The sequence below is a fragment of the Schistocerca nitens genome, chromosome 1 (assembly GCF_023898315.1).
Source record: "Schistocerca nitens isolate TAMUIC-IGC-003100 chromosome 1, iqSchNite1.1, whole genome shotgun sequence".
In the NCBI taxonomy this organism is placed as follows: Eukaryota; Metazoa; Arthropoda; class Insecta; order Orthoptera; family Acrididae; genus Schistocerca; species Schistocerca nitens.
Genome location: NC_064614.1, coordinates 450,107,835 through 450,124,469, shown reverse-complemented (window position 1 = coordinate 450,124,469; position 16,635 = coordinate 450,107,835). Strand labels below are relative to the sequence as shown.

General features: G+C 41.3%; 1 protein-coding gene across 6 annotated transcripts in view; it reads right to left on the bottom strand.

Moving 5' to 3' along the window:
* LOC126251534 (thymocyte selection-associated high mobility group box protein TOX-like) overlaps window positions 1-16,635 on the bottom strand; it is a 488,002-nt gene that overhangs the window by 27,759 nt on the left and 443,608 nt on the right. For all 6 annotated transcript variants that reach the window (XM_049952058.1, XM_049952043.1, XM_049952074.1 and 3 more), the window contains 2 exons: window positions 15,497-15,612; window positions 8,388-8,523 (listed from right to left, as the gene is read on the bottom strand). In XM_049952058.1, the coding sequence (XP_049808015.1) occupies window positions 8,388-8,523; window positions 15,497-15,612 (252 nt within the window). The remainder of the gene's footprint in view (window positions 1-8,387; window positions 8,524-15,496; window positions 15,613-16,635) is intronic.

Sequence of the window (16,635 nt, the reverse complement as noted above, 5' to 3'; positions counted from 1 at the left end):
CACATGGTTGGATTGTTGTGGAAACTTCTTAGCACAACTAAGCCTCACTGTCATCAGTCTGTCATTTCTGTTACTGATCGGAGGAGCCCCTTATTGACTGCAATGGCCATTTCCAGGAGCAGTGTTCATTTGCCTGTTTTCTTGTCTGTTTTGTTCCTAAACAGTCTGTAGTTACTGAAGACTATAATGTTGTCATTTGTTACACTGGTTCCTTAAACAGCCTGTATCTGGATCTTTTGTTTGTCCAGCATCACGCATGTAGTTTCACTGGTCTGATTAGTATACTGGTGTTCAGTGTACCTACATATGTCTTCACTTTGGTGGAAAGTTTGCCAGAGGTCTCCGACTCTCTCTTTTTTTTGTGGTTAACCAAACTCCCCAGAATCCAATAGCCCAGTTGCAGTGCTATGTTGGGGCATCAGTGGATTGGTTACCACCTAGAGTATTGATAGTATTCCTCCCTCAATTTATGTGTACGCTTGGTTTGTTAGTCCAGCTTTTGCTGAGAAAATGGAGCTGGAGTGGTTAGTTCCAGAGCTTTGTTTGAAGCCACACCAACTAGATGAACAGATGCTAACCTTTAGTCGCTCATTATAATGTGCCACATTATTTTATTCTTTCATTCATGAAATGTATTAGTTTACATGAAAAAAATGCTGATGGTTCATCAGAGACCAGAGTGTCATCAGGAGTGCCGCAGTGAAGTGTGATAGAACCAGAACCACTGTTATATTCTGTATACATAAATGATCTGGTGAACAGAGTGGCAGCAATCTGCAGTTGTTTGCTGATGATGCCAGGGTGTACAGGAAGGTGCTGAGGTTGAGCGCCTGTGGTATGATATAAGATAGTTAGACAAAATTTCTAATTGGTGTGATGAATGGCAGTCAGCACTAAATATAGAAAAATGTAAGTTAATGCAAATGAGTAGAAAAAACAAACCCATAAAGTACAGCTGCAGCATTACTAGTGTCATCGTTTAAATATCTTGGTTTAACATTGCAAAGCAGTATGAGAATTTTGAGGAAGTGTGGTTCAACTGTAATAGCTCGGATTAAAGGAAGACATCGAAGAGGCGGACTGCTACATTTGTTACTGGTATGTTCGAACAACGTGAAAGTATTATGGAGATGTTTGGGGAGTGCAGCTGGAAATCCCTGATGTGAAGCTGTTGTTCTTTTAGAGGCACACTACTGGAAAAATTTTAGAAAACTGGCATTTGAAACTGACTGCTGAACATTCTACTGCAGCCAACATATATTTCGCATAATGACCACGAAGATAAGATACAACAAATTAAGGCTCATACAGATGCATATACAGAGTCATTTTTCCCTCGCTCTATTTGCGAGTGGTACAAGATAGGCCACGCACCATACAATGGCTTGCGGAGTATGTATGTAGATACAATAAGTAGTTATTTTCTCTTTAAACAAAGAAGTTTGATATTTTGTTTTTAAATTCGTTGCTACAATGTTTACATCATCGATACTGCGAATCGATGTTTACGTTCTCAAATTTTGATGATCATCGGACTCCCCTAGCCTAAAGTCATTACGACATGAAACGTGCGTTCAACAATGCCAACTACAGTGCTGTTCTACTTTATTATTTGATGGCTCTGTCAGCAGTGAACAGAGACAAAAAACTAATTGCTGGAAGTCTTGAGACTTCAACGGATTCAGACGCACGCAGTGCAGTGCTCAAGTAAAGGTGTGTAAAGTGGACTCGGTGAACAAACATGGTGGAAGCAGGCTTCAAAGCACCGTCTGCTATTTAATAACTGAACGTACTGCACAACAGGACCAATAGTATTGTACAGGCGGGGCAAAACTTTACGAAAAGTACACAACTGCTGAAAACAGCTTGCCGCATGGGATAAATTTGATCCTTTCTATTACACTACGGAAAGCACTGCGTGCATAGTCTGTTGTTTAATGGCTGATCGTCCAAAGCCAAATAAATATAACAGAATTTAATCTTGCGATTATCAGTATTCATTGTGCCATCGAAGTGCAATATAAATGGATAAGACACAGGTCAAGTTATAATCATTTCAGCAGAAAGTAAACAATATCTTAGCACACAAGTTGGTCTCTGCTCATATTACTGTTCATAATTTCCAGTGTACTCTAAGTATCGTGGCTGAAATTCCTTAGAGATTTTCCGAAGGAAAACTTTACTGAGATATTATCAGAGAAATTTTGAGATATTTTACAAATGTTTTATCTACTTCACCGAGATCGTCAATTTTCAGCAAACCCTTCGGACAATGATGTAAGTTTCTCCACAATTATTTTAATCCAGTCTCAATTTTAATGCGGAATAAGTCGTGCAAAGGAGTGTTCACATTTACCCCTAACTTTATCGGGGCCGTTATTTCCTTGCATACCGCACCAGTGAAAACTTCAAACTCTCTCTTACATTGCCATCTGAAAAAAAGGTGAGCTGAGATAGATAACTGTTCCTCATCCCATTGGAAATTTCTCTGTTCGCTATATTTCACATTCCTTCTTTCTCCTACCGCGGCATCCATGAATGTTTGATCTCACCCTTGCACTTTATCGCGGTGCTTTTGTTTTCTTCAAGACGCGGCGGAAGCATTCAACATACATCTATGCACTAGTAGTTCGTGGAAACATCTCGCTCCCTTAAAAAGTAACACTGCTGAAAAACGTGCGCCAAATCTTGTCGAGAATAAATCGGGGCTCTTACTGTAAAATATACGTCAAACAGGCAAATAATGGAAAAGCTGCTTTCTGGATATGTCATTGGCGTGTGTCACGATGACGTTAAGTTTTCTACAGCCCGTCATTCGCTTAGCACTGGATGAGTCACAACACTGCATCCCTTTCTTTCAAGAAAAGAATACTGCTCTTGTGCGACGCAGAGTTGCCATATCGAAGGTACGCGCAGCTGTGTTATGTTACACGATTCGAAAAGGTACCTAGCGTTGGTTTTATTCTCCGCTCGGATTCCTATGCACCACCAGACTTTTGATTTAGTCACCCCTCCTCTTGTTCACGTGTCCGCACCTCTTCACGTCTTTTGTCAAGTCCGCGAAAAAAATTTACAATGAGTGTCTCATTTTTGTTTATATGTCTGTTGTTTGGAAATAGTAGTTGTTGCAATGTGACGTTCTAGATAATCGGACCGGAGTTTGAACCATCCATCATCCCCAATGTCAGCCCATAACCTTACATTATTACGCCATCTCTCTCAGTCTTGTGAAATTCATGTGTGCCGAATAAATTCGATGCGAATCGTTTCACAACGCACAACGAGTGACGTTGTTTTATATATAAGCCTCCTGTATCTGTTCGAAGAATTCCCAGAGGTTTGATACCAGATCTACCTCTGTATTATTTAACATCATGTTCTGCGTTCGTCGATGATTCATTGTCTTGTTTCTGAACATCTTAACTGCTGCAAACGTCCCGCGTCGGGTTCTCTTTCTCCTATACTGAGAAGGGGTTGTTGCTCATAGATGGTAGTATACGCTTCAGCAAAGGTTTTTTTTATGTACTGTTATAGTTGATACATGATCTCCATTTTGCAGTTTATTCTCGAATGTTCTTGTGGAACTGATAAAGCAGTGCAACTTTAAGCAATTAACGATTGTTGTTTATAAGTGCTCTTATCAAAAACGGTTGTGTTTGCCATCGCTGTCAACTGTCAAAATATTGCATGAATTTCTTCTCTCCCAACAATTCCGCCAGACGTTCGTAACTTACGGACATTTTTGGTAAACACTGTGCTTCTTTATTTTATTCAAGGTAAGTACCCTCAGTTATATTAACAGTGGCTTCAATCGCAATGAAATTCTGAACTGCATTCCTACGACGATAAGCTCTTATAGACATTGCGTAAAATTCTGCCATTAGTCTCGAACGACAACGAAACACAAGCCAAAAAGGGGGAAGAGCCCTTCTCACTAAACGAATTCTTGTCTATTAGCCACCCATCGCCACAGAACGTCTGAGGGACGCGCAGAAGACTGGTACTCGTATACATCTAATACTAAAGATCATGTCAGGACGAGGTTATTTGAAGTGGAGCACAAGCTCAGATTGGAGAAAGGACTGCAAAGAAAACTGACCGTGTCCTTTGCAAAAGAACCGTCCTGGCATTTGCTCTGCGCGATTTGGGGGAACTAAGGGGAACCTAAATCTGGATGTTCGGCCGGGTGTACACAGCTTCGACCTCCCATTAATGTGATTACAATTCGCCGCCTCCCGTGGTATGCTGTTAAATGTATCCATATTACAAACGAATTGTATGCGGTCTGCGTACAGTTTCATAACATTTTAAAAAGGAAGCTCTTCCATTATTATTGTTGGATGTGAAAACTGGGCTCTAACTTCTGGCCTAATAGGGTAAACTGAATCATCTGAAATGAGGTTTCTCCGTTATGTAGCAGAATACTCGCCTCTATTATCAAATAATAATTACCTACCCATGGTTTGTGCTCATATTCAGGTTACCCAGTGTAACAAACAGCATTCTGTTGTACCTTTGCGGAATCATGGAAATGTCTACTTTTATTTCGTGTATGAATATTACATTTTAATTACAGTGGGGGCGATATACGCTGTAATATGTGATAAAAAGCGTGCTCTTTCGAGCATTTTTTGGTGAGTGTCAACTTTGAGGGGTCATAGAAGTCAGACCGTAATTAGGAAAAACATTTTCGTTGCATAGTTTCAAGATGCAGCCTTGTTCTATTTGCAGGCGAAATTTCCGTTATTTTCTGGTTAGTCGCTTCACCGCTATGTCAAACAAAACGCTGCCGTTGAGGTTACCGTTGTAGCTATTACGGCGTTGCTAAGCTTTAACTTTTGCTTGTTACACCGTGTGTGCCGTTACTAATGAACACTCCCCGTGTTTGTCAGTTAAGAGTTTGTGAAGCAACTGTGTTATTAGCCGCAACATATGCGAGGGTGTGGTAGAACGTAGTTCTCAAACCAAAGCGCTGCTGCTGTTGTTATGAGCAATAAGCGCTTATTCACCAGGAAGAAGGGCAACTTCGTACTAGTTTTCGAATACAGCATTACCGCTTTCAGTTGCCGTTGCGAGTAGAATGCAATAACATTGGAAATTCGAAGTGAACGCTCGATGTACAAGCAGCTCCGAATAAAAATGAACAATAAGATGTACATTTTAACAGTAAAAGTAAAATCATTTAGCTGGGATAAATTTTGCAGACAGAATTATGTATAAAATACGATATACCTTAATCGCTTTCGCTGTTGACTGAGGTCTCGTTGCCGCTATTGCAGTCGTCTACTTGGATCAGCAATGGTTGGTTGTCTTGCTATGTGGGCTCTTGCTATGTGATGACTCACTGCATTCATCCAGGCACTTTGTGGAACAGTTTCCAGAGTGGAGAGACACTACTGTAAAGTGTCACGTATCCTAAAATATTTGCTCTCCTTTGCTACCTTGTTCTTGATAAGCGCCCAGGGTAAGTTCAATGGCGATGGAATCGCAGTGGCCATAGGAAAGCAACAAAGTCTGAATTCCTTGTCCAGTGAGCGCAATAAACTTCCGAAAGGTATTCTTGTGACCTGGTGTGCGCAGTCGCGCGTGTCCTAGATGTCGTGCTTTAGTAAATTCCTCATACGATGTGGCACTTGATGGAAGCAACACATTATTGCTTTCCATCCATTCAGTAATAGATGGATTTCGTAATACTGAATTTATCATCATATGATATCGAACCTGATCTGTTGGTAATTTTTCGAATACGCCCGTAATTCACTCTGTAGTATCTGGCATTCATCTCAGAATGATAACTGCACCTCCTTGTTGCCATACACGAATCCATCTTCGTTCCCTATGTGGCATCTTAATTTTTTTTTTTTCCCTCCAGAAACGCGTGGTGTTTGAATTCCTCCTTTCCAGCCATTCCACTCTTGAACCCTTGCTCTGTGATAAAGGTATAGATTTCCTGATGCATAAGTCATTTTTCGTTCCTACCATTCAAACTTTCTGGAATAATTTGCACTACGCCAACGCTCATCAGTGTAATAAATAGTCCCCTAGTGTTTGGCAAGTGTCTTATTTCCCTCAAGAACTCGTTTCTTTTTCCTGTAACTCGCATATTTTCCATCCCATGCCAAATCTCCGAATGGAACCCAATGGTCTTTTTCACTCATACCAGGAAAGTCTTTCACTTCAGTCTTTAGCTTTTCCAATTCGGCAGCTACTTTTGGAAACTGCTTTGCCACACAGAAATAGTGGATTTTTTCTTGTGCCTCCGTCTGAAACGTGTTCAATGGAAACTTCTGTCGCCTGTCGGTACTCCTTTTTGGTGCTAACAAGACATGAAGTTTCTCTATATCCTCGCAAAACGCGCTTCATTGTACTTTCACTAATACCGGCACATTACTGGCTGTGATACGGGACTACTTCCATCCTGTTCTTTTTCGGCCTCAAAGTAATCAAGTGCACTGAAAGCCGGTGATAACCATGGAATTCCGACAACTCCGTCAAAGGTGCATGATTTCACCCAAGTGTAAGGCGACTATAAGTTCAATGGATGGACAGGTTGTACGATTGTTTCCTTCTGACGGTAAGCCACGACGTGAACAGTGCAACAGTGAATAACAAACTGTACATACTGTTCACAGTTCCGTAAACATGGCATGCGCGAGCACGCGGCCCATATTGACGCAAAAGTAGGTGATATTAGTGATTTATGTAATGATGATGTGGGGCGCTCAACTGCGCGGTTATCAAAGGCTCTGAGCACTATGGGACTTAACATCTATGGTCATCAGTCCCCTAGAACTTAGAACTACTTAAACATAAATAACCTAAGGACAGCACACAACACCCAGCCATCACGAGGCAGAGAAAATCCCTGACCCCGCCGGGAATCGAACCCGGCAACCCGGGCGTGGGAAGCGAGAACGCTATCGCACGACCACGAGATGCGGACGTAATTTATGTAGACTAATGTACATATAAAAATAACTGTGAAAGGCAACAATACATCCTTCATTTACACTTTTCGTCTTGAAAAAATACATATTACCATTAGGCGAAATGCGGCAATCTACATCCACCATTATTAGGACAAAAGGGCTAATCGGAAAGCAACGAAAATTCTTCTGTAAGTAGAGAGCTGTTCTCTTTAAACTTTGCAAAGGAACTTTTTTTTGCTCCTAATTACGACCCGAGTTCTACGACTCCTCAAAGTTAACTCTCACTAAAAAGCTCGAAAAAGCACACTTTCTCTTAAATATTACCGCATATTTTTCAAATAAAATGAAATATTCATACATCAAAGTAGATATTTCCACGATTACGGCAATGTGCAACACTTCGGTGATCGTCACGCGATGTGAGCAGAATATGAACTCAAAGTCAGGGATGAATCATTATGAAATGGATAACTGATATATAAAAATGTTGATATTAGCTGGGAAATAAATGTGGAGTGAAGTACAGATCCTATTAAGAAAAACAGAATCAACTGGAAGAATCACGTTTAATGCGTAGAAATAATAGAATCAACAACACTGCTTTGCAATATAATCACATACGAAAATAAAATACTGACCGCCCTTTAAAAAGATAGTGACAGTTTGGAGGCAGAATAGGGCAATAGTTCCAATCCACGACGATGCTGATGACTAAAAACGAAGTACACGTATTCTGGTTTAGTCACTTAAAAAAATGACTGAAATGTCGTAAATTTCAATTGGAGAAGCAATGAATTCAGCATGGCTGAAAATGGAGCATGATCTGTACATGAAATCTCGAAAACAGTGGCTATTGCTTCAATTAGGCAGAAAACGCAAATGGTAGTGACTAACAAGGAGTTGTAAATATAAAATGCAAGAGTTAGTGTAAAATGTAGAAATAACCAAAGAAAATTATTCAATGGATCAAGTGATTTATCTAAGATGATTTATTTCAATGTCTCGGTTTTTTCTTCGCTCTTGCAATGTAGCGAAGATCTTCCTTGGACCATCTACCAAGCACGTAACAACAGGTAGTTATGTAGACATACCGTATTGTGTTAAAGATCGGAAATCACTGCTTCAATATTTTTTTATCCTTCCACACCTTTCAATTATATTTGAATAATTTTGTTCTAGTGGCTGTCAACATACTACATCGCGGAATGACCAACGATACCTAATTATATCCCCCACCCATTATTGCTTCCCAACTGTATCCTTAGTAATCTCTCATAACAATTTTATTAAACACGCCGGCGTGCAGTGAAAAATTTTCAGGTGCATGACAGATCGGCAGCCGACGATGTTCCTCCTAGGCCGGTGCCTAGTAATTGATTATTAGTTGCTTCAATAGGGTTACTACGAAAATAAAGCTTACAGGAAAGTAAAATAGCGTGCAGTGCAGCTTGTACTCACGTTCTTATGCTCGGCGTCCAGAGCATCCCACATAGACGCCACAATCTTGGAGACCTCGCCGAAGCTGGCATTCGGGTTCTGTCCCTTGATAGCGGCTTGGGTGTCCCTGAAGAACAGCGCATACGCCGACACAGGCCTGTGAAGAAAACATGGCATCACTCCCGTATACATGCAAGCCGCGAAATATCTCTTCTACATCTACATCTACATTTATACTCCGCAAGCCACCCAACAGTGTGTGGCGGAGGGCACTTTATACGTGCCACTGTCATTACCTCCCTTTCCTGTTCCAGTCGCGTATGGTTCGCGGGAAGAATGACTGTCTGAAAGCCTCCGTGCGCGCTCTAATCACTCTAATTTTACATTCGTGATCTCCTCGGGAGATCAGAAACGCACCCTCTCGAAACCTGGCGAGCAAGCTACACCGCGATGCAGAGCGCCTCTCTTGCAGAGTCTGCCACTTGAGTTTGTTCAACATCTCCGTAACGCTATCACGTTTACCAAATAACCCTGTGACCAAACGCGCCGCTCTTCTTTGGATCTTCTCTATCTCCTCCGTCAACCCGATCTGGTACGGATCCCACACTGATGAGCAATACTCAAGTATAGGTCGAACGAGTGTTTTGTAAGCCACCTCCTTTGTTGATGGACTACATTTTCTAAGCACTCTCCCAATGAATCTCAACCTGGTACCCGCCTTACCAACAATTAATTTTATATGATCATTCCACTTCAAATCGTTCCGCACGCATACTCCCAGATATTTTACAGAAGTAACTGCCACCAGTGTTTTTTCCGCTATCATATAATCATACAATAAAGGATCCTTCTTTCTATGTATTCGCAATACATTACATTTGTCTATGTTAAGGGACAGTTGCCACTCCCTGCACCAAGTGCCTATCCGCTGCAGATCTTCCTGCATTTCGCTACAATTTTCTAATGCTGCAACTTCTCTGTATACTACAGCATCATCCGCGAAAAGCCGCATGGAACTTCCGACACTATCTACTAGGTCATTTATATATATTGTGAAAAGCAATGGTCCCATAACACTCCCCTGTGGCACGCCAGAGGTTACTTTAACGTCTGTAGACGTCTCTCCATTGATAACAACATGCTGTGTTCTGTTTGCTAAAAACTCTTCAATCAAGCCACACAGCTGGTCTGATATTCCGTAGGCTCTTACTTTGTTTATCAGGCGACAGTGCGGAACTGTATCGAACGCCTTCCGGAAGTCAAGAAAAATAGCATCTACCTGGGAGCCTGTATCTAATATTTTCTGGGTCTCATGAACAAATAAAGCGAGTTGGGTCTCACACGATCGCTGTTTCCGGAATCCATGTTGATTCCTACATAGTAGATTCTGGGTTTCCAAAAACGACATGATACTCGAGCAAAAAACATGTTCTAAAATTCTACAACAGATCGACGTCAGAGATATAGGTCTATAGTTTTGCGCATCTGCTCGACGACGCTTCTTGAAGACTGGGACTACCTGTGCACTTTTCCAATCATTTGGAACCTTCCGTTCCTCTAGAGACTTGCGGTACACGGCTGTTAGAAGGGGGGGCAAGTTCTTTCGCGTACTCTGTGTAGAATAGAATTGGTATCCCGTCAGGTCCAGTGGACTTTCCTCTGTTGCGTGATTCCAGTTGCTTTTCTATTCCTTGGACACTTATTTCGATGTCAGCCATTTTTTCGTTTGTGCGAGGATTTAGAGAAGGAACTGCAGTGCGGTCTTCCTCTGTGAAACAGCTTTGGAAAAAGGTGTTTAGTATTTCAGCTTTACGCGTGTCATCCTCTGTTTCAATGCCATCATCATCCCGGAGTGTCTGGATATACTGTTTCGAGCCACTTACTGATTTAACGTAAGACCAGAACTTCCTAGGATTTTCTGTCAAGTCGGTACACAGAATTTTACTTTCGAATTCACTGAACGCTTCACGCATAGCCCTCCTTACGCTAACTTTGACATCGTTTAGCTTCTGTTTGTCTGAAAGGTTTTGGCTGCGTTTAAACTTGGAGTGAAGCTCTCTTTGCTTTCGCAGTAGTTTCCTAACTTTGTTGTTGTACCACGGTGGGTTTTTCCCGTCCCTCACAGTTTTACTCGGCACGTACCTGTCTAAAACGCATTTTACGATTGCCTTGAACTTTTTCCATAAACACTCAACATTGTCAGTGTCGGAACAGATATTTTCGTTTTGATCTGTTAGGTAGTCTGAAATCTGCCTTCTATTACTCTTGCTAAACAGATAAACCTTCCTCCCTTTTTTTATATTCCTATTAACTTCCATATTCAGGGATGCTGCAACGGCCTTATGATCACTGATTCCCTGTTCTGCACATACAGAGTCGAGAAGTTCGGGTCTGTTTGTTATCAGTAGGTCCAAGATGTTATCTCCACGAGTCGGTTCTCTGTTTAATTGCTCGAGGTAATTTTCGGATAGTGCACTCGGTATAATGTCACTCGATGCTCTGTCCCTACCACCCGTCCTAAACATCTGAGTGTCCCAGTCTATATCTGGTAAATTGAAATCTCCACCTTAGACTATAACATGCTGAGAAAATTTATGTGAAATGTAAGCCAAATTTTCTCTCAGTTGCTCTGCCACTAATGCTGCTGAGTTGGGAGGTCGGTAAAAGGAGCCAATTATTAACCTAGCTCGGTTGTTGAGTGTAACCTCCACCCATAATAATTCACAGGAACTATCCACTTCTACTTTACTACAGGATAAACTACTACTAACAGCGACGAACACTCCACCACCAGTTGCATGCAATCTATCCTTTCTAAACACCGTCTGTACCTTTGTAAAAATTTCGGCAGAATTTATCTCTGGCTTCAGCCAGCTTTCTGTACGTATAACGATTTCAGCTTCGGTGCTTTCTATCAGCGCTTGATCTATCTACAACAGAACTGCACTCGGCGCATTACCGAAGGGGACGCCATTCGTGGATATCTTTTTAAGCCTTCGTTTAAAATGTATAAAGGAACCATTTCAAAAATTTTTCAATATGACAGGCTTCTAAGCCTACCGACAGATCCCAACTCGTATTATGTTTCGCACGGTATTCTGTCCTGTCGGTAGCAAAGATTAAACGGTAGCATCTTCTTCGAAGATTTATTATTATTGTTGTTATTATTAGTGCACAGTTTGCCCGAGAGCAGATTAGTGCTTCAGAAGAGTACATTTGGTGCCCTTCTATTATGGACTTGTGTTCTGCCTGGTTCGACAAATGCAAACAAGAAAGAAACACTCTTGAGGATGGGAGTCGTTCCAGGGACCCATTAATGCCCGCTATTGAAGAAAATTTCGATTTAGGGCGATGACTGAAGAGGACGCCCGTTGCATTTCATGGCGCAATCAGCCTGCTTTTGATACTGATTGTGCTGCCGTCTCTTAATAACTTGTATGAGGGCATCGACATCAGGAAACATTCTAGACAGCGAACAGCGCAATCTCTTATCCAGATACAGAAGGCTCGGCATTTGAAGTTTTGCAAACATGTGCTTGATAGGTTGGTTTAATTTTGGCAGGGCTCAAATCACATTCAGAATTCTCTTTGATTTGTGTGGTTTTTACCCGTTTGCCCCAGATGGAAGAGATAGCTTGTGCCTAGCTCATTATTATCGATGATACTTGTCTGTCGTGCCTGTGACGTTCAAATATGATTGGCACGACATTTATTTATTTTTATGTATTTACTTATTTTTTTACACGGGAACCATTTACCGAACAAAAGAATAACTTCTGCTATCGTTATGGCAGCTTCCGTATTTGCGTAGCAAACCATTCTTTGAGGGTCTTCCGCCGTTACTGGTGGATCCAGCTTTGGGAAGCAGCAACACCATCTGGTAGCCGTCGACGGTGCTATAGCCCACCTTCAGTTATACAGCGACACGCATTTCAAACTATTACATTGCAGGAGTTATAGGGGGAGTGCCAATCAACACTGAGGGCAAGGACTGACGGCAACCAATCGTGTCGTCTCTTACCTATACGTACGTACATTCATCCTTAACAACAAGCAGCCAAACGTGTGTTTATAAAAAAGGCACCTGCTTACAAAATGAAGTTTAGCGTTTGATATCCCGTCGACAACGATCTCATCAGAGAAAGGGCTCAGGCTCGAATTGTTCAAGGAAATGTGTCCGTTTTAAGGGAATTATCCCAGTAATTTTGAAAAAAAAACGTAAATTGCGAGGGCTATACGGAGATTTTAAGTGCCATCTTGTCGATTGCAAGTCCAGCCCCTTCCAATGTGGCATCTTGCTCGGTGCACCTACTTGCGGGGTGCTCAAAACACAATGATTCCTGCATCCAGACCTGATTGTATCCAATTTATATGACTGATCTTTTGCATAAAGCACCCGTGGGTATTGTTTTGAGCCTGTGTTAATGCCTTTGTCTACGAAGTGGCGCATACAATTTGAAAGAAATTATTTGGACGAAATGTGAGAGTTCGTTTCCAAAAATATCACACACCACCTTTTACAAGTTATGTATCATTTATGTAACATAACTAGTTTTCATAATAACCACAGATGATCTACCACAGTTGTATTACGCCTCCTGTAACGAATATTGTGACGGCAACTGCCCTTTGTAAACCTCAAATTGGTGCTTCTTCAAATTAACTAGTAGAATGCCCATTTTTCCGGCCCTACTTGGCATCAATGATCAATATCAGTTACCAAATTTTCGAGTGGTATATTTTAATTTGTGGAAGACTGTCCGGAAGTTAGTTATTTTTCTAGCCATCCACTGAATTTTAGCGTGCGCCACATGAGAGGTTAGCAATAAATCACGTGCCTAGAGCAGCAGCGGAAAAAAAAAAGATCTGTTAATTCACTAAGTGGTAAAATTTACACAGTTCATTTTACTTTCGGTTTTTATAAGCAGGAAACCGTTGAGAACGAAACACATACTTGTGATTTTGCAACGTCCATACTACCATCAATTAACGTATGTGTACTTACTCCTGGAACACTCTCCACGACAGGCGAACATCATGCAGCCATTGCAGGCTCAAAAAATTCTCTGGTTCATTAAACTAACAATGTGCGCAGAGATGGAATGAAAAAACTAGTGACTGCCATAGCAAACATGATGAACGACGTTACATTTCATACCTCAGTAAAATACGAAAACGCTGGCGTCAGACGCCATAAATATGAAATAAAAATTATTAACAGTCATATTTCAAAAACTCGAAAGAGGAGCCATCACTTACAGGTCGCTGCGTAGTTGAAAGACTGACGACGTTTATTTATAAGTTTGTGGATAACAAATGGCTTGAAGAGGAAGAAGATATTGGACACTCTCCGCCATTATCGACACGGTGAGTTATTTTCAGGAAGCGGGTACGACGTAATGAATAGGCCGGAGTCCCATCGAAGTTAAATGCCCTGTGATCAATACTGTTCCGTATCTGATGCATGACACACGGACAGGGACACGTCATTCTCGCAGCACGCACTGCTGTGGATTTTTTGATTCCTTACAGGGGTCGCTAGCGTCAATTACATATTGATGCTTCTCGGTGCAAGGCAATATACACAATTGTAGCAACTGTTATTCCATACCATTCTTTACACACACTGTAGCTTAATATAAAACGACGCAGAAACTTCTTGCGTGATGTCAGTTCCTGGCATCTCGAAAACTGCTCTCCAAACGCGCTATGAGTTGATTTCTATGTATGAAAATTGTTTCTTCAACATTTTTTTGTCGAATAACTGCCTATCGAACTGTTGCGAAGTAAAATGAAAGTGAGGTAAATGAAATGAATTTCAACTTCGTCCGAATAAGGGTGTCTTTATTACTGCACACAGCCGGCACCAGCTGTAAAACTTGTTAATAACTATGTCGTCAACATCACTAGCCAAACAAGCTGTATGTAAGAAACTACGTGCATAAGGCGCCTAGCTATCTCAACACTAAAAAAGAAACTTCCAGAGGGGTATGGTCCGGTCGTGGGGAAAGACGATAGAGTGAGTAGCTGAGGTAACAAAATAACGAATTGTGACTGAAAAAAATCTCAAAAAATGGCTCTGAGCACTATGGGACTTAACATCTATGGTCATCAGTCCCCTAGAACTTAGAACTACTTAAACCTAACTAACCTAAGGACATCACACAACACCCAGTCATCACGAGGCAGAGAAAATCCCTGACCCCGCCGAAAAAATCTCAACTCTTAAATCATGCCACCAAGAGACTGTTGCTTTCTTCAAACTATATCGAATTATTCTATTGACAGCTTTCCTTCCAAATAATTTTTTTGCGAAAATCTTATTACTTGCTTAAATGAAGCGAACAAACTAGACAAATATCAAACGCTAGTGAATGATCATATTTGTAAAGGTGAAACAACTGCTAGAACAGCAGAAAGGAGACAAGCAGGAGGCTTATCCATAGCAATACCGTTACGACTTTAAACAAAACTAAACGTAAAGAGAGCCGCGCGGGATTAGCCGAGCGGTCTTAGGCGCTGCAGTCATGGACTGTGCGGCTGGTCCTGGCGGAGGTTCGAGTCCTCCCTCGGGCATGGGTGTGTGTGTTTGTCCTTAGGATAATTTAGGTTAAGTAGTGTGTAAGCTTAGGGACTGATGACCTTAGCAGTTAAGTCCCATAAGATTTCACACATATTGATAAACGTAAAGACAGAATCACTGGCGCGAAGTAATGTGGCGGCAGGGAAAGCAGGTTGATGTACGTTGGCAGTCCAATTTCGTCGAGATTGAAATTGCGCCTAGTTATCAGTTTTTGCTTTTGGTTTTTATGAAGTTGTGTTATCAGGTAAATGTTCGTTACCATTCTGGAAGTTACTGCTGTGTAACTGAACGACTCATGAATCTAAGTTTCATGTGTCAGTCGTCAACGTTTGTCGCTCCACGTTTAGAGCCCAAGTTCACGTAACATTTACTTCCGTATAACAACGGAGGTATTTTTTATACCCCTATTATTTAATTTACCAGTCTTATTACATGTAACTGTCCACAAAGTATAGCAAATCACAGTGCTGGAATATATAAGAATTCTGCAGATATTATGAATGCAGCTAGTCATTTTGCAAAATCATGATCAGTGTTTAATACTTACTTCTGAGGTTCGTTTGGGTCCCTCTTCTTCTTCTTTTTCTGGACCTTGGGCTTCTTCGGGATCTTGGACATGCCATTGTCTGCTGGTTCGGGAGATGGTCGCTTCATTCCAGCCATCTGAAATAGATATCCAACATTTAAGGCAAGCTAAAAAAAAATTGTTGATGAGGTCTCGAACTGGGAGACCTGCTTTAGCGAGCAGTTCTTAATCTGCAGAAATGCGACAGCTTGAGAATTCGACACAGGAAACACAGACTATCACTTGCTACTTTTAATTTCTTCCTCAAAAAGAGGGCATTTCAACAAACTACCAGCAAGCTGTAGGTATTATTCCCTCAGCTAAATTGGAAGCTGTCTAATCCTTTAATGGCAATAATTGTGTAACAGCGCATTCAGTCAGTCAAGCAGCACTTCATCAACACATTAGCCAATGTACAGATTCATAATAAAAGTTTCACAAACTCTTTTTTTTTTTTTTTTTTTTTTTTTGGGCGGGGAGGGGGTGGGGGACAGCGGGGGTGCTTCTCCAGCTGCCTATCTTAGCGTATAGTTCCTGGTGGCTGAATATTATGCTCCAGTTCCCACATCAAAGTTGTAGCAATCCAGTTCATCAACACGTCTCTGGAGTGGTTAGACCGATCCAAACCACCTACAGAGCATGTGGGATACCATGCACCAGCTTCGGTATTTTCGATCGTTGCCTAAGAATCCTATTGCAAAAAAATATTTATATCGATGACTGTCGAAGATGGCTTTAAATAGATGTGTCGTTGGTAATTTTGGTTGAATGATTGAATTTCAATGAAAACGACAACTGCTCACAAGCCAGGCCATTCATTACTTATTCATTTCCCTGGACAGATTTTACAGCTGAATACTAGTGGTGACTTTAATGATAGCGAAAGGCAAATGATTAGATAGAGCGGATGGCTGTTGAAACAATACGCCTCTAAAACTTAAAGTCGCAAAAGTAGCTCAAAATCAAGTGTTCCCAATCGTTTGTATACGATTTTGTCACAATTATTATCGTTTAGATCATTTACAGACGTCAAATACATCATGAGAAACTTTCCTATGAAACGCGGTGATGACTTAGATGACAGCTGAAGCAAATGTAAAGCGCTATGATGGCTTAGATGA